Raw genomic sequence first — 27,939 nt, 5'->3', positions numbered from 1 at the left:
CCTAAAACTAAAGCTTGCCTTGAAGGCAAAAAAAAAAAGAAACAAATGGCCGCATAAGAACATTACTCATAAATATGTTCTTCCCGCACTTTTTAGGAGTTTTCTTTTTCTGGTTTGTGATAGTGTGGGGTAAATTATATTGTGGATAAATCACAATGCCAGACTTTGATAATAGATGTTTTTAAGATAATATGACAGATAACAGTGTGTACTTTGTACTGACCCAAGCTCAGATGGAAGAGGCAAAAGAGATTTGGGAAAGCGAGATAAGAATAAGCCATTTCATATCAAATCACAGCATATACTGTTATTCACGCAAAGCTGTAAAAATGTATTTATTAAATATACATTTGTTTACAATATACCTGAATAATTCTATAAAACAAATTCAAAATAAATAGGATATTTAAATGAATCGTATTCAATAATTGTATCAGTGAGGTACAGTGAGGTACATCTTTTATAATAACATTCTGTAGATAAATTGCCTAATGCACTTTAAATAATATAACCAGGCAATAACAATCCTTTATCGTGGGTCTTTCATGACAGAAAGTCATCCCCTGAATACATGTTTTATTTGTATAGCAAGCTTGCCACACAGATTTGTCGTACAATTTAGTTGTTCTGTTGGTTTGCTAATTGTGCAAAATATGAAGTCTTGACGTTTTACCAATGTAAGAGCAAGTAACATGGTTTCTGGAGGAGACTAGCAAATGTGTACAATACTGTACTTCTCCGTTCAACAAAACTCACAACAACAACAACCAGGACAAGAGCTCTCCTGAGAATGAAACTACCTTTATACCCTAAACTCCCTCTGATTATCTTCTTAAGGTCTAGAGATAATTCATTTCAAAAGTTACTAGCACAATCACATAACATTGTACTGTACTACATTTTGACTTTCAGACATCTAGTATCCGTTTACTGTACCACTCTTTGGTGATTCATAAAAGCATAACATGTCGGTGATGGTGGATGCAGAAAGAATAAAACGGTTATTGGCAGTGAGGGCACAACAAACACACTGGGAACAGAAAACCAATGTGTTCAGAGAACAAAAGAGCCAGCCACAAAGTCCTTGGCACACAGTCACAATGCTTTTCAGTGAGATTTGATCAGTGGTTTAGCCAGGGACCAAGAACAGGTGCATTGCTTGCCCAGACCTTGCTTTGGCAGATGGTCGAACATCATTAATCAGTCGTTATCACATTCACAATCCACAAGTGAATACAAGTAAGTGAGTTAGAGTACTGGTGCCCAACCAACCCCAAACGGATAAATCCCTTTAATTGTACATTCAGAATGGAAGGCTATATAAAGCGCGCTTATAAAGTCACTGGGGTGGATCTGATTCTTTGAGGCTTTTTGTCTCCTGACTTTAGGGCAGTATAATATAAAGTAGATATATAATAAATGTTCTCCAATTGTCATTGCACATAAAAAGTGGTACAGCTCCCATGCCCCAATAAACAGCCTTTGAGATATAAAACTGCGGAATGACCATCCTCCATTGGGTCATTCTTGGAGCCAGACAGGGAATGGATCACCAATGATCACTGCTCCTAGAAAGCCCAGGGACAGGCAGGTGACTAACCTACCCAGAGGGGCCTGTTCTGTATTTGAGGCCAGGCAGAACAGTGCGCAGAACAGGAGGCAGGTAATTGGGCAAAGAAGGCTATGGTGGCATCAGATGTAGTACTCCATTCTGCTGTGACTCACAGAGCTGAGCAGGTCCAGGTTTAGATCCAAGACCAAGTCTACAGGATAGCTGTTCTCCAGGCCTGCAGGGTAGCTGTGTTCCGGGCTGCGTCTGGGATCCTTCTTCTGTGAGATGGAGGACTTCTCCTGGGGGTGGGTGTGGCTGCAGCGGCGGTACAGGAAGCATGACGTCACGGACACGGCACAGAGGGTGATGAGGAGCACAGCTGTGATGAGACCTGGGAAGAGAGAGAGAACATTGCTTTTACTTTAAAGTTAATAATTCTGGGGGTTACTTGGTAAATATGAATATCCCTAAAGTCAAGAGTATTTGTTTCAGGGAGAATGGCTGTACACCGACAGAAATTAAATAATTTGCTACATAATTTCAATTATGAAGAAACAGATAACTGGGGATGATGTTCTGGTTAACCTCCAATTACTGCTGAATCACTTCTTGTCTTCTTCAGTCGATCTATGCCCCTATCGACGCCCTCTGAATGATTTATTCCAGAAGAAAGGAAGCAAGCAAACAAAGAAGATGTCAGACATGACCTTCAATTATATTCGGTGGACGATGAAAGGCTGCGTGGAATTTATAAAGGCATTTCAATCAATGAGTCATTTAATTTAGTAATTATGCCTGCTCATGTCAAAACCTAAAAGAGATAGGTCAAGTTAATGAGTCATTAAAGACCCACTCTGTGGTACTTACAGCCGTTATAACCTTTTGCATAATTTGGATTTACAGTGCATTTGGAAAGTATGCAGACCCCTTCCCTTTTTCCACATTTTGTTACGTTACAGCTTCATTCTAAAATTGATTAAATAAATGTTTTCCCTCATCAATCTTAACACAATACCCCATAATGACAAAGCAAAAACAGGTTTAGAATTTTTGGCAAATGTATTACAAATAAAAAACAGAAATACCTTATTTACATAAGTATTCAGACCCTTTGCTATCAGACCCGAAATTGAGCTCAGGTGCATCCTGCTTCCATTGATCATCCTTGAGATCTTTCGACAACTTGATTGGAGTCCACCTGTAGTAAATTCAGTTGATTGGACATGATTTGGAAAGGCACACATCTGTCTATATAAGGTCCCACAGTTGACAGTGAATGCCAGAGCAAAAACCAGGAATTCTCCGTAGAGCTCCGAGACAGGATTGTGTCCATTCACAGATCTGAAGATGGGTGCCAACACAATTCTGCCCCCAAGAACACAGTCTTAAATGGAATAAGTTTGGAACCACCAAGACTCTTCCTAGAGCTGGACGCCCAGCCAAACTGAGCAATCGGGGGAGAAGGGCCTAGGCCAGAGAGGTGACCAAGTACCGATGGTCACTCTGACAGATTTCCAGAGTTCCTCTGTGGACATGGGATAACCTTCCAGAAGGACAAACATCTCTGCAGCACTCCACCAATCAGGCCTTTATGGTAGCGTGGCCAGACGGAAGCCACTCCTCAGTAAAAGGCACATGACAGCCCACTTAGAGTTTGCCAAAAGGCACCTAAAGGACTCTCAGACCATGAGAAACAAGATTCTTTGGTCTGATGAAACCAAGATGGAACACTTTAGCCTGAAGGCCAAACGTCACGTCTGGAGGAAACCTGGCAGCATCCCTACGATGAAGCATGGTGGTGGCAGCATCATGCTGTGGGGATGTTTTACAGGGGCAGGGACTGAGAGACTAGTCAGGATCGAGGGAAAGATGAACGGGGGAAAGTACAGAGAGATCCTTGATGAGAACCTGCTCCAGAGTGCTCAGGACCTCAGTGGGGTGAAGGTTCACCTTCCAACAGGACAACGACCCTAAGCACACAGCAAAGACAATGCAGGAGTGGCTTCGGTACAAGTCTCTGAATGTCCTTGAGTGGCCCAGCCAGAGCCAGGACTTGAACCCGATCAAACATCTCTTGAGAGACCTGAAAATAGCTGTGTGGTGACGCTCCTCATCCTACCGGTGAGAGCTTGAGAGGATCTGCAGAAAAGAATGGGAGAAACTCCCAAATACAGGTGTGCCAAGCTTGTAGCGTCATACCCAAGAAGACTCGAGGCTGTAATCGCTGCCAAAGGTGATTCAACAAAGTACTGAGTTAAAAAAAACAAAAAACGGTTTTTGCTTTGTCATTATGGGGTATTGTGTGTAGACTGATGAGGGGGAAAAATGGTTGAATCAATTTTAGAATAAGGCTGTAATGTAACAAAATGTAGGAAAACTCAATAATTTCCGAATGCACTGTGTGCTAATAGAAACATAAATAAAATCCATATTGTGAAGCCAAGCATGATTCACATCAATGCTATTAAACTCACCAGATGCTGATTGTGAAGTTGTACTATCAGCCAAGGCTCCACAGTTCGATTCAACTAGATTGCCAAGAACATGGACTAATGAGCTTCCATGATTCAGAATGGCTGTCTTCAGCGGTGTCAAATGATTGAACTGGACAGACGACAGGCAGCCAATGAAACCCTTGGATCCTGCCCTAAGCACCTCCTCAGACAAACCAGCATGTCCTGCTGATGTACCTGTGACTTTACCCAAAGTCAGAGATCGTAGTGTGTTCATCTTCATGTCAGAAGAAAGGTTGTATTTTTGGTCGATGTCTTTGTCAATCTGGTTTAAGAAAAAAAGCAAACATTTCCAAATACACTTGAACATGCCATCAAGGTGGGATGACTGTCTATGCTATAAGCATAATGCTTTGCTATGTTGAAATTGATACAGATAGATATCACTGACCTGGACATAAAGGTCTTTGCCTTCCCGGTGTACTTGGACACGGTGGAGCTGCCCATCGGCTAAGCTGGAGGCTTTGGGAGTAAAGATCTCTGCTCTCTTCTCTCTGTTCAGATGGAACCAGATCTGCAGACTCCCTACAAAAGTTAAGAAAATCATAAAAAGCTTCTCATCTTACAATGTTGTTAAGCGATAAAGACAGAGAGAACAATGGATTGAGATAGCAAAAGATAGCTACCGTTGTTAGCGAGGACGATAGCCAGGTACTGTTGATGGTAGGTGCTGACACAGAGTAACATGGCAGGGGTGTGAGTCGTCAGAAAGCTGAAGGCAATGTTTTCTCTGGACTCGCCGTTGTGGGCATAGATGGCTGAGGACTGGCTATGGACTGGCTGACTGCTAGATGACTGGCTACCTCTGTCTCTGTTGTGGATGACTGGAAAAGGCATCTGGAAGGTAAGGGTCACCGAGGAGCCACTCTCAAAGGACATTGACACTTCTGTTACAGGGATACAAACATGGATGCCGTTATTAGTGTAGAAGGTTCCTATTCAGTAGTCCTGTATTGTGCTGTTGATCTCAGACACTGATTCAGACAGCATTTGCAAGAAGTGGCTTATCTGAATGGTGAATGGGTCAGAACAAAAGGGATGCTTGAAAGAGTGAAACTCAAAGAAACACGGCTAGATCATCAATGGATCAAACAGAAGTCGCACATTCTCTGAGTTACCAAGTGCCCCTACCCCTAAAGCACGACCCTGTCCAGAAACCTCATTCAAAACGCTGTGAATAGGTGATATCTGAATAGCTTAAGTGATAAAACCTGCTTTGATGCCAGTGGATTAATACAGGATTCATCCATAATGGGTGGCGTAGTCTCAGCAGGAGTCCTGTTGTGTGTCAGGCCAACATGAACACAGCTTTTGAATGGAATTCAATCCAACAGAAAATATGTCCTGGCCCGTCATATTAGTTTCAGATTTATGGAAATGAATGAGCCAAAGGGATTGAAAAGAAAGAATCTCTGATCTTTTTAATACATATGCTTTGATCACATACACTTCCCAAATCTTTTGAAATAATACATTTATAAATCTAATTTCATACTTTCAAATACTGTAGCTACATTTTCCTAACCACAAAGACAGTCATTAACTCAGCTTTTCGCAATCTTTTTAGCTTATTGCTGTTTGTTGGGGTTACTTACCTTTCTTGCAGTGTGGTCCATTGTAGGCAGAGTGTGTACAGTCACAGACATATCCACTGTTTTTCTCCATACACCGCCCTCTGTTATGACAGACACTAGCAGAGCCGCTGCAGTGGCCAGGGCAGCCTGGGGTCACTCCTGGGGTCAACTTGGCCTGCTCCTCCAGGTCAAGGGTCACGCCGTTCAGGGTCAATGCACGGATGCAGCCCAGGAAACTGCTCTCTTTGAAGGTGGATCCTCCTGGCAGGAAGTAGGCAGTAGGAAACACAGGAAGTATAAACAGTACGTTTAAACTGCTCTTGAAATAGAAGAATACTACTTCCAACATGGAACTAAACAGTATCTAATATGCAAAGAAAGTGTTGTTATGGTTTGATCTGAGTCTAGTGCCTACCTATGAACAGTAGGCTTTTGAGCTGCAGGCGGTAGTGCCCTTCAGAGGGGGCCTCCAGAGTGTGTAGGGGCAGCTGGTCCACTTGCAGGGAAGCCTCCTTCAGGTTGCGTTCAGCCCTAACGTAGTGCCACTGCTTATCATTCAAGGGGACAGGGGACGTCACCGTCAAGTCCACCGGGCCATTCCCCACGTCAAAGATGAATGTTATAGCTGAGGGAGCTGAGGAGGACAAATTCAAGTTCAAAATGTGGCCCACTTTTGTTTAAGATGGATTTGTCTTTGGCTTGTAGTCTTTGGCTCCTGGGCCAATGTATTCTCCTAAACTGAACCACAGTTTTCCATAATGTTATCAGAACTATCTAATCAAATCCAAGTCATCTGTCATCTAGAAACAGAAAAGGTTTTAACTTGCGGTGATCATTTACACAAGTGACTAGAGAGGAGTTACGGTTTGGTTGATTTGGGATTCAGGGAGAGACAGACTCACTGGTCAACTTCAGGGTGATGAAGTCAGCGGTCCCCAGGTTCTCCAGGAGAACACCAGAGGAAGCTGTTGTCTTGAAATACAGGGAGATGTCCGCACTGAGCTCAGCCTGGAACTTAGGGAAGTGGAGGGACGACGACCCAGGATAGAAAGAGGCTGAATTCCACATGAACCCTGCAAATACAGGAAAGTACAGTTAAAAAATATAGTGACTGAATATGTAATAACTGACAATTTACCCGACTTCCCCCTACTGTTACAAAAATACAGAACTTTTTTGTTGGCATAGTCTGTATGAACAAAAAATATAATTATTATTGGCACACTCGCTTTTGGGATAATTATATGAACTGAACTAAACTTACTGTCACCGTTGCAGTGAAGGGAGCTGACTCTGTATACAGCTGCTGAGCCTGTCCTGTTGGTGTCTCCAATTACAATCTCAGTCAGTGGGAGGTGATCTTTGTAGGACAGCAATCCTGTGTCGTTTACCCTGTTGGAAAAAGTCTAGATAAATTTAAACTCGACCTCAGTTTACTAAATTTAAAGATGTACTCAAAGCTCTGAGAAATGATACATTTATAGAAGGAAAGACTGATTGGTAAAACACATAAATGTTGTTAATGCAGGTCATAAAACATATAAACGCATTGGCATCCACTGTACCATAAGTGTGTGTCTGCATCACAGTTGCAGAAGTAGTTCATGTCGATGCAGTTTTCCGCCAGGCTGCAGGAGCACTGTTGGATCCCAGGTACAGAGCCTCCCCAGTAGGTCTGTTTCTCTCCACTCCGGTCCAGCCACCATGACAGGGGCCTCCCATCTACAACCAAGGCACATTTATTTCTATCATGCAATCTCTATGAAAAGAAAACAATGTACTACATCATCAACTCTACTCTTTGTCTGGCCAATGTGGTCTGCTTGGAACATAGGACATGTTCACTTGCTACACACAGAGGTTCATCTTCTGCTATCATAGAAAACACATGACTGATTTGTAGTCTTTTAGTCTTGTAAACCTGACCCTACGCACGTCGTAGGAGGCAAACGTCTGCCTAGGGAGACTAATAGATTTCGTAGGCAATTCCACTGCAAGCTGGTGAAATACCTTGTCTTGACATATTGTCTTGCTTGTATCTAAAACAAGACCGTCTGCATCAATATTTCATATGAGAAACAAAAAATCCCCAGGCGAGACAGCACAAGAACTCAGCGAGGCTTTTTTCACAGTGGGAGTTGGAATCAAAGGGAGCAGAGGGTTCAGCAATACTCACTCTGAATATTTTTGGCCAACTTTTTTTGTTGCAGAAATCCATTATGTCATTTGAATTAAACTTGAGCTCTCTGTATACTGTTTGCCCTTATCAGGCTTCCAATAAGACTCACCCCAAGTATTGAAGAGACGGGACTTCCTGCAGCTGTAGACCACTTCCTGTTGACAGTGCTCAGACCGTCCAATCAGAGTGCGTAGCTGCTCCAGGGAGGCTGTGTAGTTGAACCGCATCACATACGGCTTCTTTGTTGTGGCTCCAGTCACGTTCACAAACCCACTGTTGTTGTGGCCCACCACTGTCCATACCTTGTCCTCTATAGGGAAGACAGAGCAGGCATTTTACTTTATATACAGGTTAATCAGGTTAACAGCACTGTGGATAATCCAGATTATCATATTAGCATGAGAAAGACTTCTAGAATGTAATTTTGTTTTCCAAGATAGGTGTCCTTCACATTTCTAATTATTAATTTAATTCAGGTTAGTCAACTGTATGGAACGTACACCAGAGATAAACAAAGATGTGTAAAGTGGTGGACACAATTTTTTAATTTTTTTTTAAACCTTTATTTATACAGGTTTTTCTCATTGAGATAACATCTCTTTTCCAAGAGAGACTTTAATCGCGTTAGCCTCATATTATCTAATTGAGAATATCCAAAAACTGCACCAGTAGCTTCCCTGGCCTAGCCTGGTTACCAAATGCTGTGCTCACCATCGTTTCACTAGAATTCTGGTTTAACCAGGCTATGCCAAGCCATGAGCTCACCAGTCATGTTGCAGTAGACCAGTGTTGCCTTTAGAGGACCACTCCCATCTGGATCAATGTAAAAGTAGCCAGACGTACTCCCCATTTGTCGGTGTGCCTCACACGACGCTTCATAAATAGCTGTGGGAAGCAAGATCAATACTTATATCAATAGCCCATACGCGTGTTGCAGTGAATGTATGAACATATGCCAAGAGCACTAGCTCAATTACATTTTCTTGTCACACGCAAAATGTGTGAATGGTAATAGTTAGAAGTAGAAAGCCATGGCAGCTTTTAACCGGGGGTTGAGGTACATTATAATTCAGCAGTCAGTAAAGTGCCCTCCACTTCACAATTTATGACACCCTGATGGGAATGTCAATGAGAGTTCAGTGATGGGAAATAGTGTAAACACTAATGTAACTTTAGTCACGCTATACAGTATATTAAACAAAATATACACCAAGTGGCCAGTTTATTAGTTACACCCGTCTAGTACCGGGTCGGACCCCCTTTGCCTCCAGAACAGACTGAATTCTTTGGGCATGGAAACATTGCTCAATTGGTATCAAGGGGCCTAATGTGTGACAGGAAAACATTTCCCACACCATTACGCCACCAGCCTGTAACGGGTGGACACCAGGTAGGATGGGCCATGGACTCATGCTGCTTACACCAAATTCGGACTCTGCCATCAGCATGATGCAATAGAAACTGGGATTCGTCAGACAAGGCAATGTTTTTCCACTCCTCAATTGTCCAGTGTTGGTGATCACGTGACCACTGGAGGCTCTTCTTTCTGTTTTTAGCTGATAAGAGTGGAACTGGGTGTGGTCGTCTGCTGCAATATCCCATCCGTGACAAGGACCGACGAGTTGTGCGTTCTGAGATGCCGTTCTGCACACCACTGTTGTACTGTGCAGTTATTTGCCTGTTTGTGGGTCCGCCTGTTAGCTTGCATGATTCTTGCCATTTTCCTTCAACCTCTCATCAAGGAGCTGTTTTTGCCCACAGGACTGCCGCTGACTGGATGTTTTTTATTCATCCCACCATTCTCGGTAAACCCTAGACATTGGTGTGCGTGACAAGCCCAGGAGGGCGGCCGTTTCTGAGATACTGGAACCGGCGCGCCTGGCACCGACGCTCATACCATGCTCAAAATCGCTTAGGTCACTCGTTTTGCCCATTCTAAAGTTCAATCCAACAGTATCTGAATCCCTCCATGCCTGTCTGCTTGCTTTATATAGCAAGCCACGGCAACGTGACTCACTGTCTGTAGGAGCAAACCCTTTTCTCTAACAGGGTTGTAAACCTAATAAACTGTGCACTGAGTATATTTGTACTGTATCTTTTCACAGGTGAATATTTTCATTATCATGAAGGAGCCAGTTTAAAGGGCGACTGAATTGGTTTTGGGGTGTAGTTTGATGTCGGTGTCTCTTGTGTGTCTTCGCCGGTGGGAAGAGTTAACCAAATAATTTTGCCAATTAACTTCAGCCAGCTGGTGTGCGACCATGGCAAAATTGGTTTGACTTTGGATAGCCTATCCCTGTGGCTAGTTAGGGACCATCAATAAATTACACAATGTAAATGAGACAATATTTTCATATTACACACCTTTTAGTTTTCTCATGAAATTCTTTCAATATTTGTATAGGAATTTCTAAAATGTATAGTTGGTTTGAGGTTTTTAAGCATTTGAAATTTGGAGCTATTGGAATTTGAACACTTTGTCCCATGTACCTTTTGTAATTTACCGATGGTCTCTAACTAGCCCCATAGGGATATCCAAAGTCAGCCCAAATTTATCACGGGCATTACAATTGGGCCACAGTTGTGACAGGTTGACTTACAGTTGTGACAGGTTTCTCCAGTGTAGCCTGTCCCTGAGCAGTCACAGTAGAAAGTATCCCATGATTGGGTGCATCGTCCGTCATGCTCACAAAAATTAGGCAGACATCTACGGAGAGAGAGAGAGAGACATGTTCAAACTCCGAACATAACTCAAGACAGCAGAGCTGCATACAGTAGCATGAAAAGCCATTAACAGAAGATCAAAGAGATATATAAGGCAGTTCCTCTATCATAGTGCTGTGTCATTGCATATCCACTGTCTATAACCCTCGATATAGCCACTGTCTGTGCTGTCTCCTCTGCCTGTTCCCTCCACCCCTCCATCTCTCCATTCCTCCATAGAGCAGGCTTAGGGAGGAAACAGAGTGTGACTCCTGGAGCGCGTCAACCTAATCACTGCTGCCTGCTCTGGCACAGCCACAACATATTTCTCACTCAGCCTAATGGTCAGAGCTGGCACACGGGCAAATCAATATTGGCAGGGATAGATGCCCAGGGAGGGATGGGAGACACACACACACACACACACACACACACACACACACACACACACACACACACACACACACACACACACACACACACACACACACACACACACACACACACACACACACACACACACACACACACACACACACACACGGAATTAATTATTCAGAGGATGTTTCTGGCTTTGGCAGTGTGACAGTACAGGCATACAGTCCAGGGGCATGCGTCCCAAATGGCTCCCTACTCCCTAGGGAGCCAGTAGCTACTGCTATTCTCTGTTCATCATATATGCATAGTGTGTGTGTGATTTGCCCGTATCCGGCTACCCGTATAAAGCACTAAATAAACTTCAGTTAGTGCTAAATACGGCTGCTAGAATCCTGACTAGAACCAAAAAACTTGATCATATTACTCCAGTGCTAGCCCCCCTACACTGTCTTCCTGTTAAGGCAAGGGCTCATTTCAAGGTTTTACTGCTAACCTACAAAGCATTACATGGGCTTACATGGGCTTGCATCTACCTATCTTTCCGATTTGGTCCTGCCGCACATACCTACACGTACGCTACGGTCACAAGACGCGGGCCTCCTAATTGTCCCTATGAATTTCTAAGCAAACAGCTGGAGGCAGGATTTTCTCCTATAGAGCTCCATTTTTATGGAATGGTCTGCCTACCCATGTGAGAGTCGCAGACTCAGTCTCAACCTTTAAGTCTTTACTGAAGACTCATCTCTTCAGTAGGTCCTATGATTAAGTGTAGTCTGGCCCAGGGGTGTGAAGGTGAACGGAAAGGCTGGAGCACGAACTGCCCTTGCTGTCTCTGCCTGGCCGGTTCCCCTCTCTCCACTGGGATTCTCTGCCTCTAACCCTATTACAGGGGCTGAGTCACTGGCTTACTGGTGTTCTTCCATGCCGTCCCTGGGAGGGGTGCGTCACTTGAGTGGGTTGAGTCACTGACGTGGTCTTCCTGTCTGGGTTTGCGCCCCCCCTTGGGTTGTGCCGTGGCGGAGATCTTTGTGGGCTATACTCGGCCTTGTCTCGGGATGGTAAGTTGGTGGTTGGAGATATCCCTCCAGTGGTGTGGGGGCTGTGCTTTGGCAAAGTGGGTTATATCCTACCTGTTTGGCCCTGTCCGGGGGTTTCATCGGATGGGGCCACAGTGTCTCCTGACCCCTCCTGTCTCAGCCTCCAGTATTTATGCTGCAGTAGTTTATGTGTCGGGGGGCTAGGGTCAGTCTGTCACATCTGGAGTATTTCTCTTGTCTTATCCGGTGTCCTTTGTGAATTTAAATATGCTCTCTCTAATTCTCTCTTTCTCTCGCTCTCGGAGGACCTGAGCCCTAGGACCATGCCTCAGGACTACCTGGCATTATGACTCCTTGCTGTCCCCAGTCCACCTGGCCGTGCTGCTGCTCCAGGTCCAACTGTTCTGCCTGCGGCTATGGAACCCTAACTTGTTCACCGGACGAGCTACCTGTCCCAGACCTGCTGTCCCAGACCTGCTGGAACCCTGACCTGTTCACCGGACGTGCTACCTGTCCCAGACCTGCTGTTTTCAACTCTCTAGAGACAGCAGGAGCAGTAGAGATACTCTCAAAGATCGGCTATGAAAAAGCCAACTGACACTTACTCTTGTGTTGCTGACTTGTTGCACCCTCGACAACTACTATGATTATTATTATTTGACCATGCTGGTCATTTATGAACATTTGAACATCTTGGCCATGTTCTGTTATAATCTCCACCCGGAACAGCCAGAAGAGGACTGGCCACCCCTCAAAGCCTGGTTCCTCTCTAGGTTTCTTCCTAGGTTTTGGCCTTTCTAGGGAGTTTTTCCTAGCCACCGTGCTTCTACACCTGCATTGCTTGCTGTTTGGGGTTTTAGGCTCGGTTTCTGTACTGCACTTTGAGATATCAGCTGATGTAAGAAGGGCTATATAAATACATTTGATTTGATTTGATAGTCACTTTAACCATACCCACATGTACATACTACCTCAATAAGCCTGACTAACCGATGTCTGTATGTATCCTTGCTACTCTTATTTTCATACACACACACACACACACACACACACACACACACACACACACACACACACACACACACACACACACACACACACACACACACACACACACACACACACACACACACACACACACACACACATACCTTTTTTTTTAAACACTATTGGTAAGTAAGCATTTCACTGTAAGGTCTACACCTGTTGTATTCGACGTACGTGACAAATAAACTTTGGTTTGATTTGATAAATAGTACACAACTTTTGGTAAAAAGTAGAGCACTATGGGGGCATTTAGGATCCACCCCAGGAAAAAGCTCTCTGTTGTAATGGGAGTCCTTCCATCTGATCTCAGGTCATACACATGTCATACTGTCTGTTGTAATGGGAGTCCTTCCATCTGATCTCAGGTCATACACATGTCATACTGTCTGTTGTAATGGGAATCCTTCCATCTCATCTCAGGTCATACACATGTCATACTGTCTGTTGTAATGATAGTCCTTCCATCTGATCTCAGGTCATACACATGTCATACTGTCTGTTGTAATGATAGTCCTTCCATCTGATCTCAGGTCATACACATGTCATACTGTCTGTTGTAATGATAGTCCTTCCATCTGATCTCAGGTCATACACATGTCATACTGTCTGTTGTAATGGGAATCCTTCCATCTGATCTCAGGTCATACACATGTCATACTGTCTGTTGTAATGGGAGTCCTTCCATCTGATCTCAGGTCATACACATGTCATACTGATAGATTGAAGAGACAGAAACAGAGATACTTTCCCTTATATTGAATAGAACAGTGTCACAAATGACCTACAGTAACTAAAGATATATACAAGATATAAAAACATGAATTGTTGAGATTTTGTGAGCATACCTGTTGCGGATCCCACAGATGTCGAACTGAAGCTTGCTGTAATTACCCAAAAGCCCTTGCTGCACACGGGGTAGATCCATAAGTTGGTTGTTTAGGAGGATCTGACGCATGCACCCCTGGAAGGCCACAGTAGGGTTCTTACAGCCACCACTGTATTGGGGACAACCTGTTGGAAATCATGACAATATTTGCATTGCTAAATCATTCCAGAAATAGTAATTAAACACATTTTGATGAAGCACTGATCTAATTAAAACACACACTTAAAAAATTCAAGCATAATTTAAGACACAGTCGTTACCAATTTTCCACCAATAATAAGCAATAGTTAAAAGACTGCCATCTTACCTCCAAAAAATACACTATTGCCTGAGTCTGCATGACTTTGTACGTCCATGGTAGATGTTGGCTCATTGTCCAAGACCAGGGAAACAATCAGATCTCTGTAGCTCAGACTAACAGAATGCCACAGTCCATCAGTTACACTGCCTTCTAGTAAAACAGAACACAGAAAAACACAGCATGGGTTAGGCTACATTTACTGCAGTACCATAATGCTGCCAGTTCATTGTTATTAGCAAACTTAGCAAACATTAGCCACCATAAAGTCACTGTGACATGCCATTAGGTGGCTTTTTCTAGCTAGCTAGCTGCTAACCTATGGAAATGTTTGTTTTCTGCTCAGCAGCTCCATGGACCATTAGGTGCAGTTGGCCTCTGCTGATTTGCAAAACCAGGTGCTGTGATTCCTGTGCCAGGCCGGTGGAGAACAGAAGTCCTTCCTGGTTCCAGGTCCTGAAGTGGAAGTGTATGTCCAGCCCCCACACCCCAAGAGGCTCCAGGGGTAGAGACAGGTAGCTACTGCTGGAGGAAAGGAAGGTGGTGGACACCATCTGGGGCTGGGGCTCAGAGCACGAGAAGGTCACGTTGCCCTGGGGAACAGAGGAAAGGATAAGTAGGGATCAATACTATACCCACTACTACTGTCTTTTATTGAGATGTGCTAAATAGCAACTGTTCAAAGAGATGGACATTTTATACAGTATGGAAAGTCATTCCTTTTGTGTGTCTGTTCTGGAGTCCTTTCCTGTGACATATACAAAAGGAATGTGCATGCGTCACTGACAATACTGTACGTCACATACACGCACTAGCAGATACAATGTTATTCATGGTCATCTGAGTGGAAAGGCCATGGAAATGTCAAATGTTATCACTTATTCAGCTTTTATGTCCCAGGGAGAATGAAGGAGCAGTGAGAGTGAATGCAGAGTTCAGTATTTGTCCAATACAAATGCTCAGCTTAGCTGTGAAGACATCCTCGATCCTGCTGCCTGCCACAGAGGAGAACAGAACTCAGGCGCTGGCTGTCTATCTGCACTTGACACATTTGTTAATGAAATTTCTTATCCCAGTTACTAATGAGCATGCACCCATTAAGAAAACAACTGTAAAAACAGTTAAATACCTGTGGATTGATGAGGAATGGAAAAATGGTATAGTTGAGAAGGATGAGGCAAAAGGAATGACAAATAAGTCTGGTTGCACAACCGTTTTTTTCACTGGCAAGATTAGCAAACTTAGGCATGACATGCCAGCAACAAACTCTGACACGACACATCCAAGTACATCTGACCAAATTATGAAAGACAAGAATTGTACTTTTGAATTTCCTAAAGTGAGTGTGGAACAGGTGAAAAAAGTATTGTTGTCTATCAGCAATGACAAGCCACCGGGGTCTGACAAATTGGATGAAAAATGACTGAGGATAATAGCGGACGATATTGCCACTCCTATTTGCCATATCTTCCATTTAAACCTACTAGAAACGGTGTGCCCTCAGGCCTGGAGGGAAGCAAAAGTCATTCCGCTACTAAGAATAGTAAAGCCCCCTTTACTGGCTCAAATAGCCAACCAATCAGCCTGTTACCAACCCTTAGTAAAGTTTTGAGAAATATGTGTTTGACCAGATACAATGCTATTTTACAGTAAACAAATTGACAATGGACTTGCAACACGCTTATAGGAAAGGACATTCAACAAGCACAGCACTTCCACAAATAACTTGATGATTGGCGGAGAGAAATTGATGATAAAAAGATTGTGGGGGCTGTTTTGTAAGGCTTCAGTGCGGCTTTTGACATTTCAATCATTGTCTGCTGCTGGAAAAATGTATGTGTTATGGCTTTACACCCCCTGCTATATTGTGGATAAAGAGTTACCTGTCTAACAGAACAAATATGGTGTTCTTTAATGGAAGCCTCGCCAACATAATCCAGGTAGAATCAGGAATTCCCCAGGGCAGCTTTCTAAGCCTCTTACTTTTTTCAATCTTTACTAACGACATGCCTTTGAGTAAAGCCAGTGAATCTATGTGCGCGGATGACTCAACACCATACACGTCAGCTACTACACCAACTGAAATGACTGTAACACTTAGCAAAGAGCTTCAGTTAGTTTCAGAAGGGGTGGCTAGGAATAAGATAGTGATAAATATTTAAAAAAAACTAAAAGCATTGTATTTGGGACAAATCATTCACTAAACCCTAAACCTCAACTAAATCTTGGTCAAAACATGTTGATACAACAGTAGCTAGGATGGGGAGAAGTCTGTCCATAATAAAGCGCTTCTCTACCTTCTTAACAGCACTATCAACAAGGCAGGTCCTACAGTCCTAGTTTTGTCGCACCTGGACTATTGTTCAGTCGTGTGGTCAGGTGCCAAGAAGATGGACTTAGGAAAATTGCAATTGGCTCAGAACAGGGCAGCACGGCTGGCCCTTGGATGTACACAAAGAGCCAACATTAATAATATGCATGTCAATCTCTCCTGGCTCAAAGTAGAGGAGAGATTGACTTCATCACTACTTTCCTTGGCAGAAGCTAATGGGGAACCATAATAAATACAAATACAAATAATGAAACTGTCCCCTAACAGATAACAAACTCTCTGCCAGGCAGCATCTCAAATACCTTTACTGTCTCTTTCATTGGCTTCCACAGTTCACATGGATGGTAATGTGTTTTTAATTTTTTACATTTTATTTCCCCTTTATTTAACCAGGTAGGCTAGTTGAGAACAAGTTCTCATTTACAACAGCGACCTGGCCAAGATAAAGCAAAGCAGTTCAACACATACAACAACACAGAGTTTCACATGGAATAAACAAACATACAGTCAATAATACAGTAGAAAAAGTCTATATACAGTGTGTGCAAATGAGGTAAGATAAGGGAGGTAAGGCAATAAATAGGCCATGGTGGCAAAGTAATTACAATATAGCAATTAAACACTGGAGTGATAGATGTGCAGAAGATGAATGTGAAAGTAGAGATACTGGGGTGCAAAGGAGCAATATAAATAAATCAATAAATACAGTTTGGGGATGAGGTAGTTGGATGGGCTATTTACAGATGGGCTATGTACAGGTGCAGTGATCTGTGAGCTACTCTGACAGCTGGTGCTTAAAGTTAGTGAGGGAGATATGAGTCTCCAGCTTCAGTGATTTTTGCAGTTCGTTCCAGTATTGGCAGCAGAGAACTGGAGGGAAAGTCGGCCAAAGTAGGAATTGGCTTTGGGGGTGACCAGTGAAATATACCTGCTGGAGCGCGTACTACGGATGGGTGCTGCTATGGTGACCAGTGAGCTGTGATAAGGTGGGGCTTTACCTAGCAAAGACTTGTAGAGGACCTGGAGCCAGTGGGTTTGGCAACGAGTATGAAGCGAGGGCCAGCCAACGAGAGTGTACAGGCCGCAATGGTGGGTAGTATATGGGGCTTTGGTGACAAAAAGGATGGCACTGTGATAGACTGCTTCCAATTTGTTGAGTAGAGTGTTGGAGGCTATTTCGTAAATTACATTGCCGAAATCGAGGATCGGTAGGATGGTCAGTTTTACGAGGGTATGTTTGGCAGCATGAGTGAAGGATGCTTTGTTTTGCGAAATAGGAAGCCAATTCTAGATTTAATTTTGGATTGGCGATGCTTGGAGATGCTTAATGTGGCTCAGTTGGTAGAGCATGGTGTTTGCAACACCAGGGTTGTGGGTTTGATTCCCATGGGGGACCAGTACGGGGAGAGAAAAAAAAATGTATGAAATCTATGCATTCACTACTGTAAGTCGCTCTGGATAAGAGTGTCTGCTAAATGACTAAAATGTAGAAAAATGTAGTCTGGAAGGAGAGTTTACAGTCTAACCAGACACCTAGGTATTTGTAGTTGTCCACATATTCTAAGTCAGAACTGTCCAGAGTAGTGATGCTAGACGGGCGGGCAGGTCCGGGCAGTGATCGGTTGAGCATGCATTTAGTTTAACTTGCATTTAAGAGCAGTTGGAGGCCACGGAAGGAGAGTTGTATGGCATTGAAGCTCATCTGGAGGTTAGTTAACACAGTGTCCAAAGAAGGGCCAGAAGTATACAGAATGGTGTCGTCTGCGTAGATGTGGATCAGAGAATCACCAGCAGCAAGAATGATAAATTAGAAGAATAAATAAATGATAAATGATAAGAATGATAAGCTGAATGATAAAGTGGGCCAATAATGGGCAAGTATTGTCCAAAAAACAAAAGTGGCTTCTATGCAATGTGCCAGGTACGCCTTCTGCACAGTTACCCAGGTGGGCTGAAAAGAATGATTACATTGGCCTCCTTTCATTTCTCATTACTGCCGCCTCCTCAACATGTCTATCTACCACATATTCACATAGGTTGCGTCTCAAATGACACCCTATTCCCTATATAGTGCACTACTTTTGTCGACCACTGTATAGGGAATAGGGTGCCATTTGGGACGCACACATTACCTCCACAGACAGAGCTCACCGTAGGCTGGGAGGGAGTGGGTGTCCATGGCTCAGTGCGCGCCTGTAATTGGTCACCAAAGGGTTCTAGAGATAGTTGTACATTATTATATTAAAATAGACTGAGCAGAGGCGTTCTGTAATGGACTGAGAAAACTGCATCTACTTTGCCTCCTCCTAACCACCATTTAATTGTATATATGCATCGCTTCCAGCATTGTAGTTTTCTAAATGTATTTTGAGAGGTGTGAACCTTCATGACACAAAACTAATTTATAATTAAGCAATAAGGCCCGAGGAGATGTGGTATAGCCAATATTCCACGGCTAAGGGCTGTTTTCATGCACGACGCAAAGCTGGGGGTGTCTTGATACAGCCCTTAGCCATGATATATTGGCTATATACCACAAACCCCCGAGGTGCCTTATTGCTATTATAAACTGGTTACCAACGTAATTAAACCAGTAAAAAATATGTTTTTGTCATTCCAATGGTATATGGTCTGATATACCACGGCTTTCAGACTATCAGCATTCAGGGCTCGAACCACCTGGTTTTTAATGCAAAACACCCCACATTCATCCACACTGGTTCATTTAGGCGTAATGTATTGAATTATTTTAATTAATGGTCATTCTTATTGGAGTTTATACCGTTGGAGTGCAGTATGTGCATACAGTATGCTTTATGTATAGTATACCTACCACACTGTGGATCTGGAGCTTGCGTCGCTTGGCCAGGTTGATAATGTTGACTCCATTATAGTAGAGGTTCTCTATGCAGCCATGGAAGTTCTTCCTAAGGAAGCTTCCTGGTTTACCGGGTATAGGAATTCCTCCAAAGCTGAGCTTTGAGACACAAAGAGAGTGGGTTCAAAACAAAATATTACCGATTGATCACGCCCCTAAAAGAACATCTAAATATATTTAATTCAGTAATGTATGGATGAATGAATGAATTAATGATTTATGGTGCATAGTTTGCAATGGCTCTAATGAAATACAGTATGTTAATGAGTGATTACGCACCTCATAGTCCACCTCCAGTGAGTCTTCCACACCTGTGGTGCTGAGGTGACGTGTGTGCCCGTCCACGGTGAGGTTGACCTGCTTGTTGGAGCGTTTAACTAGGACGTAGTGCCAGAGCTGGTCATCCAGGAGACAGCCCAGGAACACTGACACATTCGCACTGCTGGGGTAGAGCTTAGCGTCGTCTAGAGAGAGGGAGGAGGAGGAGGAAGAGGAAGCGGAAGAGGAGGAGGAGCAGGAGGGAAGAAGAAGAGTACAACACACAGAGGTTAAATGAGGAGTCTTCAGAATCAGCATCTCATACTGTGCATTTGATTTTGTCATAATGATAGAACTACTATAAGGGAATAGTGCGATGGGACCATTGGACTGTGTTTACCCAGGTTGAGGTGCAGAGCCAGGGTCCCGTGGTGCAGCTCCAATGTTAGGTAGTCTCCTCTGTGTCCCTCCCCGTGCACCAGCACCCCATCTGCCCCGTAGCTCTTAAACCTGAGGGAGATCACATCCTTCACCGTTCTCTGGGACTTCTGGTTAAACCGGTACAACAGAGCACTCCTGCCGTTGAAGTCTGCCACATCTGACTCTGTCAACCAATAGTGGATGAAGATAAACATGAAGAAAGCACGGTCAGATTACCCATCTACTGAATATTAGCATAACGTTAAAATTTGTGCTAATGCTTTATAATACATTAGTGTATAATCAGACACACACACACACACACACACACAATATTGTGTGGATGAAGGGCAGGTGCACTGTAAAAATAACCATGAAAAGTAGTACACCTAATCTGAGATCTGGTGTTTAGGGGGTGTTTGAATGTAAACCCAATGTGAGTGTTTTAATACACAGAATGTGTTATAAAACAGAAGCAAAATTGTCTGAAACACCCCCCAAAGTGGTTCTTCAACTTGAATAATGGTATTTTTAAGAGAGTGTTGTGAAAAAAAATTGGGGGGGGGGGGTTTAGTTCATGTAAAAGGCAGCAGCATCAAAACAGAAAAACTGTGTTTCTCATACAATGAATGGTTTATTGATTGACGATAAGGGCCTATGGATAATTTTTGGGGGTGGAATTCCACCTCCATCTTTTCAACGCTTTATTTGGACAGATTAGAAACTAGGGGAGGGGTAATAACATAGCACATTTTGTTGGAATTTTACCTGCTCAACCACACAGCAACACTGTAAGAAATGATTCTGGGGTCAATAGAAATTGACTAAAAAAAAATATACAGTGCATTCAGAAAGTATTCAGATCCCTTCCCCTTTTCCACATTTTGTTACGTTACAGCCTTATTCTAAAATTGATTTAAAAAAAATATTATTATTATGATCAATCTAAACACAATACCCCATAATGACAAAGTGAAAACAGCTTTTTAGAAATGTTTGCAAATGGATTACAAGTAAAAAACAGAAATACCCTATTTACATAAGTATTCAGACCCTTAGCTATGAGACTCGAAATTGAGCTCAGGTGCATCTTGTTTCCATTGATCATCCTTGAGACTTTTCTACAACTTGATTGGAGTCCACCTGTTGTAAATTTAATTGAATGAACATGATTTGGAAAGACACACACCTGTCTATATAAGGTCCCACAGTTGACAGTGCATGTCAGAGCAAAAACCAAGCAATGAGGTAGAAGGAATTGTCTGTAGCGCTCCAAGACAGGATTGTGTCGAGGCAGAGATCTGGGGAAACGTACCAAAAAATGTATCCAGCGTTGTAGGTCCCCAAGAACACATTGGCCTTCATCATTCTTAAATGGAAGAAGTTTAGAACCACCAAGACTCTTCCTAGAGCTGACCGCCCTGCCAAAAAATCGGGGGAGAAGGACTTTGGTCAGGGAGGTGACCAAGAACCCGATGGTCACTCTGAAAGAGCTCCAGAGGAGTGGCCAGATGGAAGCCATTCTTCAGTAAAAGGCACATGACAGCCCACTTGGAGTTTGCCAAAAGGCACCTAAAGGACTCTCAGACCATGAGAAACTAAATTCTCTGGTCTGATGAAACCAAGATTGAACTCTTTGGCCTAAATACCATGCTCTGTCACGTCTGGAGGAAACCTGGCTCCATCCCTATGGTGAAGCATGGTGGTGTAATTGCTTCCAAAGGTGCTTCAACAAAGTACTGAGTAAAGGGTCTGAATACTTCTGTAAATGTGATATTTCCGTTTTTCATTTTTATACATTTGCCAAAATGTATAAAAATCTATTTTGCTTTGTCATTATGGGGTATTGTGTGTAGATTGATGAGGAAAAAAATCTATATATTCCATTTTAGAATAAGGCTGTAACGTAACAAAATGTGGAAGCAGTCTGAATACTTCCCGAATGCACTATATACACAGTACTTAATAAAAATGAATGCAAGTCGTGCAGAGACCGTGGTATAGCGGTATGCCTAACGCAGCTGACACGTCACTCCTCACCCCACCGAAGACCGGGGTTAAATTCCACGCTCCCTTCAATCTGTTTCTCCCACATATCTGTATCCCCTCTCAATAAATTGTCAAAGTCATTTCAATGATTTGTTCATTTCATTTTACCAAAAATCATGTCAGAATAGATCCAATTTAATATGTTGCTCACAATTTAAGTACAGAATCTTTCATGAGGATAACCAGAGAGAAAATGAAGTGACTGAACTCATTTATCTAGGCAAGTCAGTTAAGAACAAATTCTTATTTACAATGACAGCCTAGGAACAGTGGCTTAACTGACTTGTTCAGGGGTACCTTGTCAGTTCGGGGATTTGATTTAGCAACCTTTCGGTTTACTGGCACAACGCTCTAACCACTAGGCTACCTACCTCCCCTCATTGGAAGTGCTTAGTTTGAATCACCTTACATTTTCGATCTTGCCACACGACTCTGTTTTTAGAAGATTGTGGGTCATTCAAAAATATTTCTATATTAGTATTAAAACAGCTTGTTGTGCCATGAGATGTAATAGGTCACGATGAATGGATATCAAAACCATCAGGAAAATTGACATTCATTGAGGACAGCACTCATTCCCACATTCAATGTTGTCAACTGTACCGCAGGACTGGAACGTAAATCACAGAGGATAGATGTTGTGGTGGCAGTTGCAGAGAAGTACTTGGGTGTACTTACTGCAGAAGAGTTACAAGGTGTGTTGAACAATAGTGTCCCGTCCTCCCAGGCTGCTGGCCTGGTGTAGGATCAGATAGGACCAAGTAGTGGAATAGTTTTCGGTTTTAATGGGTGTAGGGTTAGCTGGTAGGGCAATTTTTTTCACAAAGTGTAATGAATTTATACTACCAAAATAGTAGGCTGATACACAGCCAATACTGTAGGTGGCGCCAGGCACATTTAACATTTCTCTGTGGACTGCCATAATACCAAAGAATAATAATAAGAATGTGGTTGTCAACAAAAGAGGCAGGTGCAGAATCCTCAATTCTTTCAAGTCAATCTACAGCTACTGCTGGTGATTTGAACACTATGCCTGAGAATGTCTGCCAAAATGGTATAAAATGGCAAATATATAACACAACGTGAAACATTAAGGGACTTCAGAAATAGGGATTTAATTCTGCACTAGACAGGATTCAAAACATTATAATGGTGTTAAGAAGCTTTAGAGCAGGGCTGCCCAACCCTCTTCCTGGAGGGCTCCCGTCCTGTGGGTTTTCAGTCCAACCCTAATTAACACACCTGATTCTACGAATTAGCTGCTCAACAAGACCTTAACTAGCTGAATCAGATATGCTAAATTAGGGTTGGACGGAAAACCTACAGGACAGTAGATCTCCAGGAAGAGGGTTGGGCAGCCCTGCTTTAGAGGGAGGAAACGGCACCGAAAGAGAAGGTATCTAATTCTGCACTAAACAGGATTCAAAACACCAAAATAGTATTTTCAATCTTTTCTGTTAATGCTCCCAGACCCTGGCAAGGTGTTGGACAACACTTGATTAAGTGGTGTTACAACACACCGTGTAATGTTTCAAAACATCTCAGGATGATGAGTTTCAATACTCCAGCAAAGTTAAAGTTTTGTCTCCTTCAAGTTGGTGGCAGCTCAGTTGCCACTAGTTTGGTCTTTACGAAGCACTTCAATTTAACTGTGTGCGGCAGGCAGGTTAAATAATGAGAAATAATGCATTAAAAATCCATGTGCAATTCTTATCTTTGGGCTACATTAAGGTTTTTCTTTCATTATTTTTATCTGGCGTTAGTGCGTAGCCTAAACCTAAGCTTTAGAGCCTAATTGTAGTGTGCCAAATACACACCATTTTCATTAAAACCAGTCAAACCGATGTAATTTGGACATTTCAGTTCTTTTTTATTATTGCATTTTCTCCCCGGTCCCTAAACATCTTTGCAGCGCGAGAGAAGCAGAGATTAAAGAGGAAAGCGAAAACAAACTTTCGTGATGTCAACTAGATTGAAGTATTAATTCAATAATTTTATGACATTCTGGTGAGCAAGGGTTTATTTAGTCTTCTTGAGCAACAAGTGATGACAGAAGAGAAGCTGCATGTACCTAATTATAGACAAGTTGAGTAACAAATAACATACAAAATAATCAGAAATTATAAGCAGAAACGTAGACCTATCTAAATAGGCCTGTCAAAAATGTTTAGGCATGTCAAAAATGTTTTTGCACATGTTCTATATTTGCGGGCCTCCGATTTTCACTATCACATATAGTCGGCGGTTGCGGGTGATCAAACAGCTGATACAAACAATATCCTGACTAGAGACAGCTGACCCACTCACTGTATACACAGCCATAGACCTCCACTCTGAGGCCGATCCATCCTGTAGTGCTCCAGTCCAGTGGGACGAAACGTAGGAACCTAGCTGTGATGGAATGGACCAGCTTGTGTTGGACCACACCCTCTGAGTTAGTGTTCCCTGTGTATGTCTGCTGGGAAGAGGAGCGGGAGAATAGATATTTACTAGATTGGTCAAACACATTCAAATCAAAGTTTTTAACAATTGGTAACAGATCATGAAAAGTCATCATTCATTTAAAGATAATGTGAAAAAAGCCACGAATAGTAACCAGACCTAACGAGGGAAAATGAGGGCTTTGCTTTTGCGTCAAGATGCAGTTTTTCTATTTCTTCCCCAAAACTTTTGAGAAGAATGAGGAGGAACATGACATTTAAGGGGATGATGAAGCTCTTTTATGACTTGTATTGGTTCTTCTGTGGAGGCCTAAGCCCATCTGAGCCCATTTGTTTCGCCTTTCAGCATGAGGAGAAGCAATAGCGACCTCTGTCTCTGGTGGGCCCAGTGGCCACAAATCAATTCAGAAGATGTTCAAATAAAACAAAACCCCAAAAATAAAGTAATTCAAGTCAAGCAAAAAGGAAGGCAGCAGAGCTTGGACCCTAGAGGGCAGAACACTGTGTTGACTGTGTTTTATGCTCTGTGTAACTCTCAAGCGGCCACCCGAAGCTTCTGGGGGGGAGAGTACAGAGAGCAGAAAATAGCTGGGGGTTGATGAGGTAAACAAAAGTTAACATTTAGTATTTTCAGAAGTGTGACACTTTCATTCTTTCTGATTTTCTTTCTGATTTTCTTCCTATTTTCTTCCATTAATTACAGCAAAACATTCCATTTTCGCATTCTACTTTTCTCTGATGTACTTAACCAAAATCTCTAATTTACAGCTTTAAAACGTCTTATAATATCTGGCACGGAAGGATTCCCGTTAAAACCTGAAATGAATCCCTACTTCTTACAGAAATCGTATTTTTCTCATTATGCTTTTTGAAGGGACATGTCAACTTAAAATGCCCTCTAAAGATGTAAGATACGCTGTTCACTCAATCACTGATGAACAGGCGCGTATTTTCTGAGAAACTAATTCAAATAAGGAATTTCATTTTTTTTTCACACAACTTTTAACCTAAATCCAGTGACATGGTGACATTTAAGTTTTCATGAATTTATACGATATAGCCAATTTTGACTTTGCAGCTGGCCCATCTAGCGGGAAAAGCAGCTTACCTCTGCCTCCAGGGCAAGACTCATGACAATAAACATCAACCTGCCAGACAGGCAGAGCCTCACCCCAATGTCTTCGCTCTGTCCGTACTGCTTCCAAGCCAGGCCACAGTCACTGAACAGCAGCATAAAGCTGGTCACCCAGTCAGAGCTCCCTGAACGGCCCTGTGTAGCGATGGCCGTGACCTCCATCTTCTGCCTGAGGTCCAGCTGGAGCCACGGCTGTCTGTCTGACCGCTCCGGGGCCCAGCCACCCTCTCCTGGAGCAGGAAAGGGTACAATGGGTGTGTGTCTCTCCGTGTTTGTGTGTGTGTGTGTGTGTGTGTGTGTGTGTGTGTGTGTGTGTGTGTGTGTGTGTGTGTGTGTGTGTGTGTGTGTGTCTGTGTCTCTGTCTCTGTGCCAATTAACAACGACATTCATCACTGTTGCAGTTGTTAATATGTATATTATTTATGTATTTTATTTTAGCAAAATTGTTATTGTTTTTATTTCACTTGGGTCCTCACACCCACTCAATGGTCATGCTGCTCCCCTTATGGTCATTTCCCCCCACCCTCTCAACAGTCTTTACTCTGCCTCCACCCCAATGGACATTTATTTATTCAGCACTGCTAGAGTTATGATGTATATAGTGCTATTTCTTTTGTTGTTGTTTTTTATTACAATTTTCATTATTTTATTTCACTTAGTCCTGTATGTCGGAGCTCGGAGCCTACGATTATCACTTTACCCTGCAATCACACCTGCAACCCTGTACATGTGACTATTAAACACTCTGAATCTTCTTATTCTAATGATGCCGGCCAATACAGCCAAATCCCTCACTAGAACTGACAATATTTTGCTTACAGTGAATGGGGCAATACTTACCCTCTCTTCTGTTTAGCTTAGCAGAGTGAGGCAGCTGACTTTTGGAGGATGTTGAAGAGCTTTTGAAAGATGACTCAGGCAAAACTGATAGCAATGGTCCATTGCAATTATCTGAAAGAGGATCTTGGTTATTTTATACCTTACAGTGAACAATAGTGTGAAACACTGCCACCAGGAGGGAAAGAGGGAGTGTCCCAGCAAACCACCTGAAACAGTATCCTACTTCATCGGACTCCTCCAAAACAGTTACATTGAGTAGCCTAATAAGCATGTAACACCTGTCAACTTGAAGTCAACATAGACTCCATGCAAGTGTATATAAGACAATTGAATATTCATCCAAAGCCCAGCAAATGCATTTTCTTAGCCTAACATAAGTGTCCTAATGTGTTAAAACAATAGCCTACCAGAGTTATTACGGGAACATTTTAGATATACCTCTCAAAAATCATAACGAAACTTGAGTTGGATGAGTGTCGGAACGTGACAGATATATTTGCCAACGTTAAACAACGATATCGAATAGGCTAGTATGCTGTAAACAGACTTGCAATTGACTTACTTGCTGCATGTATGGATCCACAAATACTCAAAACAAAGTAACTGAATACATAGAACCACGAGGCGCTTCTCGAGCTCATGTTCGCCAACACAGCAGGCATTGTATCCAAGTTGCGTTACAGCATCTGCCCGTGGTCTCCAGAATATAGATCCAAACGTGTGCGCCCCACTGCTCTGAATGTTCCTGTGGCTTTCCAGCTCTAACCTCGAAATATTTTTGTAAAAGCCATGTGATTAAATCGTAGAGACCCTCTCACAAATATAATCTTAAAGACGTTGTTTCCAAAGCAACAAAAGTCGCTATTTATAAGGACAATAGCTTTACGTTCTTCATCAAGGATTGGTGGTTACTTCTGGTGCGTTCCGACGCACAAGCATCGTCGCGACTCCAATGGGAAATCAATCAGAAATTTGAGCACGCAGTGAGCATCTCACCTGCTTCATTTGCAAGCGTGTGTGTGTGTGTGTGTGTGAGAGAGAGAGAGAGAGAGAGAGAGAGAGAAAGTAAGAGTCAAATAGACAGAAAGAGAAAGAGAGCGAGATTCAGCCCCACAGACAGCTCCGCTGACGTCCAAGCATTTGCCAGGACTTGCATATCCCGCTGTGCTTTCACACTATAGCATCAACACATGAGACCAACAATTTTGACGCATATAGATTGTTCAGTTCAGTTGCCATAATAAACTCATCAGCCCTATATTTAATTAGACGCTGCTTGGCATTTGATTGTGATTGCCTATCACAGATTATTGCATTGTAACGTGTTAGTCATCATATACTAAACCTAATCCTAATCTCATATCATCTCTGCACCATTAATCCAGGAAGGTCATTCGGACTGAAAGTGATGTTATCCAT

General features: G+C 42.8%; 1 protein-coding gene across 1 annotated transcript; it reads right to left on the bottom strand.

The window, feature by feature from the left end:
• Window positions 1-307: 307 nt before the first annotated feature.
• On the bottom strand, window positions 308-27,650 carry LOC106575221 (contactin-associated protein-like 5). Its single transcript, XM_014151591.3, has 23 exons — window positions 27,083-27,650; window positions 26,521-26,631; window positions 25,717-25,910; window positions 24,412-24,562; window positions 20,036-20,239; window positions 19,657-19,841; window positions 19,333-19,476; window positions 14,487-14,760; window positions 14,177-14,320; window positions 13,829-13,994; window positions 10,419-10,525; window positions 8,584-8,703; window positions 7,928-8,128; window positions 7,205-7,361; window positions 6,904-7,031; window positions 6,542-6,712; window positions 6,055-6,273; window positions 5,661-5,900; window positions 4,692-4,952; window positions 4,457-4,590; window positions 4,027-4,330; window positions 2,138-2,200; window positions 308-1,943 (listed from the first exon to the last, which is right to left on the bottom strand). Exons 1-23 carry the CDS (start codon window positions 27,180-27,182, stop codon window positions 1,693-1,695), a joined length of 4,029 nt encoding a protein of 1,342 aa, XP_014007066.1. The 5' UTR covers window positions 27,183-27,650; the 3' UTR covers window positions 308-1,692.
• Window positions 27,651-27,939: the final 289 nt, after the last annotated feature.

Source organism: Salmo salar, chromosome 17 (assembly GCF_965601325.2).
Source record: "Salmo salar chromosome 17, fSalSal1, whole genome shotgun sequence".
Classification (NCBI taxonomy): Eukaryota; Metazoa; Chordata; class Actinopteri; order Salmoniformes; family Salmonidae; genus Salmo; species Salmo salar.
Note: the sequence above shows the minus strand (reverse complement) of the source record. Positions and strands in the feature narration are given on the sequence as shown.